This window comes from Rhincodon typus, chromosome 5, assembly GCF_021869965.1.
Source record: "Rhincodon typus isolate 14 chromosome 5, sRhiTyp1.1, whole genome shotgun sequence".
Classification (NCBI taxonomy): domain Eukaryota; kingdom Metazoa; phylum Chordata; class Chondrichthyes; order Orectolobiformes; family Rhincodontidae; genus Rhincodon; species Rhincodon typus.
Window position 1 is genome coordinate 83,865,701 of NC_063336.1, and position 2,907 is coordinate 83,868,607.

The 2,907-nt window shown below is 46.2% G+C and overlaps 1 protein-coding gene across 3 annotated transcripts in view; it reads left to right on the forward strand.

The window, feature by feature from the left end:
* vit (vitrin) overlaps nucleotides 1–2,907 on the forward strand; it is a 55,033-nt gene that overhangs the window by 19,857 nt on the left and 32,269 nt on the right. For 2 of the 3 annotated variants that reach the window (XM_048596433.1, XM_048596434.1), the window contains exons 6-9: nucleotides 293–370; nucleotides 964–1,170; nucleotides 2,148–2,207; nucleotides 2,318–2,380. In XM_048596433.1, the coding sequence (XP_048452390.1) occupies nucleotides 293–370; nucleotides 964–1,170; nucleotides 2,148–2,207; nucleotides 2,318–2,380 (408 nt within the window). The remainder of the gene's footprint in view (nucleotides 1–292; nucleotides 371–963; nucleotides 1,171–2,147; nucleotides 2,208–2,317; nucleotides 2,381–2,907) is intronic. The other variant, XM_048596435.1, reaches the window with a different exon arrangement.

Genomic DNA, 2,907 nt, shown 5'->3' on the forward strand with positions numbered 1-2,907 from the left:
TGGTGAATATGAGATAACAAGGTGTAGAGCTGGATGAACACAGCCGGCCAAGCAGCATCAGAGGAGCAGGAAGGCTGACGTTTCTGAAGAAGGGTCTAGGCCCGAAACGTCAGCTTTCCTGCTCCTATGATGCTGCTTGGCCTGCTGTGTTCATCCAGCTCTACACCTTGTTATCTCATATTCACCAGCATCTGCAGTTCCTACTATCTTTGAGATATAACTCTGTACTCCCTGCAGTGTCAGACCTTGTGAGCAGACATTAACCAAACACTCCTTCTGCCTGTCTCTCCAGGCCCCAAGCAACAGAAAGGAGTGACATATCCATCAATTCTTGAATTCCTTCCTTCAAGAACGTCAAGAATTAGGACAGGTGAGTCAATTGGCTTCGACCTGGTGATGCAGGACAGGAACAACAGGCTCTGTTATACATATTGTTCCAGTTAGATACTCTCCTCTGAACTTTACCAAAGAAGAAAGGTGTTTCCTGTCAGCAGCCAGAATTGTCCTGAGCTAAACATATCAGAATTCAACTTCTTCATTGGAGTAAACACTGATAGCATTGCCACAAAATTACAAAGCATTAATGGAAACAGGTATGAGGGATAGAACTCAGGCCTCAAAGTCAGCCCTGGTCTGTGCTGGGTTAGCTGAAAGCCAGGTGTGAGGGGCTGGGGAGGATACATAGAAAGGGAGGAAATATCATCCATTTTTCCCCTTGCGATCACTGCCCAGTGATCTGGTGCAGGCACAGTGGACTGAATGGCCTCTTACTCCAATGAAAGATTTGAGTTAAATAGGAAGTTGAGTGATTTTTCAGAATCCTTGCCAAAAAATGGGGGGAAGTTGTTTGAACAAGGCCGTGAGGGGAAAGGGCCATTTTGATTAGGCCTGAAGTTAACTTTGCAAAGAAAGGAAAATATTATGAATGTGTTTCTTTTCTGAGTAATGGGCTGTTTTACACAGGGAAGCTGAAGACCACCAAGACACTGGCTCCCACTACCACAGCCACAACTCTCAGACCAACCAGCAGGGAGAGTCCCACACAGCAACCTTCAACATCTCTGCAAGTTGAACATGAAGTCATCACTAGCAAAAGCCCCGAACCAAGGACCTTTGTGCTAAGCAGCCCTTCACAGCAGCCTGCCCCCTCTTGGCAGATGAAGGATGAAGGTTGGTGGCACTGGGAAACAGGGCTATGAGAGGTGTTCGGGATTCCATAGTGACCACCTTCTACTGATGATGTTGCATTATGATCTTTTGCCATGAGAGGAACCGTTTTCTTTCTGTATCCACTCTGTCAAAACCTTTTAATATTAAAGATCCTGATTAGGCCACAACTCAGCCTTTTCCCAAGATAGAAGATGTATTTGCCCACACATTTCTGTATCATCCTCATCCTCATAAATCTGCTCTATGCCCTGTTCAGTGCCTCTGTGGCCTTTTTATAATAGAGACCAAACCGTACTCAGTTCTGTAAGTGTGGTCTAACCAAGAGTCAATACAGGTTTGGTATTAGACCCCTATGTTTCAATTTCTATCCCTCTAGAAATAAAACCTAGTGCTTGCTTTAGTTTTTAATCTCCTTGCTAACCCATGATGTAACTTTCAGTATGTGGTGTGTTTCTACTCTGAGATCCTTCTGTTCCTCTTTTTCACCGAGACTCTCATGTTCCAGGTAATTAGTGACCTCCCTATTCCTACCAAAATGCACTCCCTCACACTTATCTTGTCCAACATCAGTTTCCAATTATTTTCCCATTTTTCAAGTTTATTAAAGTGCTGCTGTAACTTGTGGCAGTCCTCCTCAGTATCGACCATCCCTGTCCTCCCATTGCTTTCCACCTTGGAGTCTCACAGGACCTCTGTCCTGTGATTATATAACATCAGACCCTGTGGATTACAGCTGTCTGGGACTTCTCTGTTTTCACAATGCTTCTGCTCATATGAATTATTGCTGGCACCACCCACTGTTTATTTTTGAATGGATTATGTCAATTCCAGGTCACTCCCTCTCCTGTCATGGTGGTCTGGGACAACAGTCAGGTGGGCAGCTCATGATGTATCCAGGGCACTTAGTATTTCGGTGTTGTTTTGGGTTTGTAACGCCAGAGGAATCCTGACTGATGGACTGATGGTTTTCTTTCCAGCATTCCGAAGATATCCCGTGTCCAAGTTCACCAGCAGGAACTACCCTCCACCACGTGCAGGTACCAGGCTCACGCTGATCCAACATTCTGTGTTTAACTAACTGACGCGTTACCGTGGGATCACACTGTGTAATGCTGATCCCTGATTTTCTCACCCCGCCCCTCCTCAGGAGTCCACCGCCAGGAGCCAGCTATCGCCCTGCGCAGGACGGGCAGTTTGGGCACTAGTTTCGGTATGTTTGGCCCATACACTTTAACAACACGCTGGACAACTTGCTTCTGCTCCGCCAGGGGTTTTATTTTCTGCTTTTCTTCTTGTTTTTCTTTCTTGTTCCTTCATCTTCCATTCCCTCATTCTCTCTTTTGCCTCATTGCTCTCTCCTTTCCTTCTCCAAATGCTGCACAATGGCCACAATAAAGCCTCTGTGTGTGTGTGTGTGTGTGTGTTTGTATGTGTGTGTGTGTGTGTGTGTGTTTGTATGTGTGTGTGTGTGTGTTTGTATGTGTGTGCGTGTGTGTGTGTGTGTTTGTGTGTATGTGTGTGTGCGAGTGTGTGCATGTGTTTGTGTGAGTGTGTGTGCGCGCGCATGTGTTTGTGTGTATGTGTGTGTGTGTCTGTGTGTGCGTGTGTGTGTGTGTGCGTGTGTGTGTGTGTGTGGGGGGAAAGATTGTGTGTGTGTGTGTGTGCGCGCGCACCTGTGTGTGTGTTTGTCTGCGTGTGTGTGTGCGTGTGTGTGTTTGTGTGTGTGTGTCTGTGTGT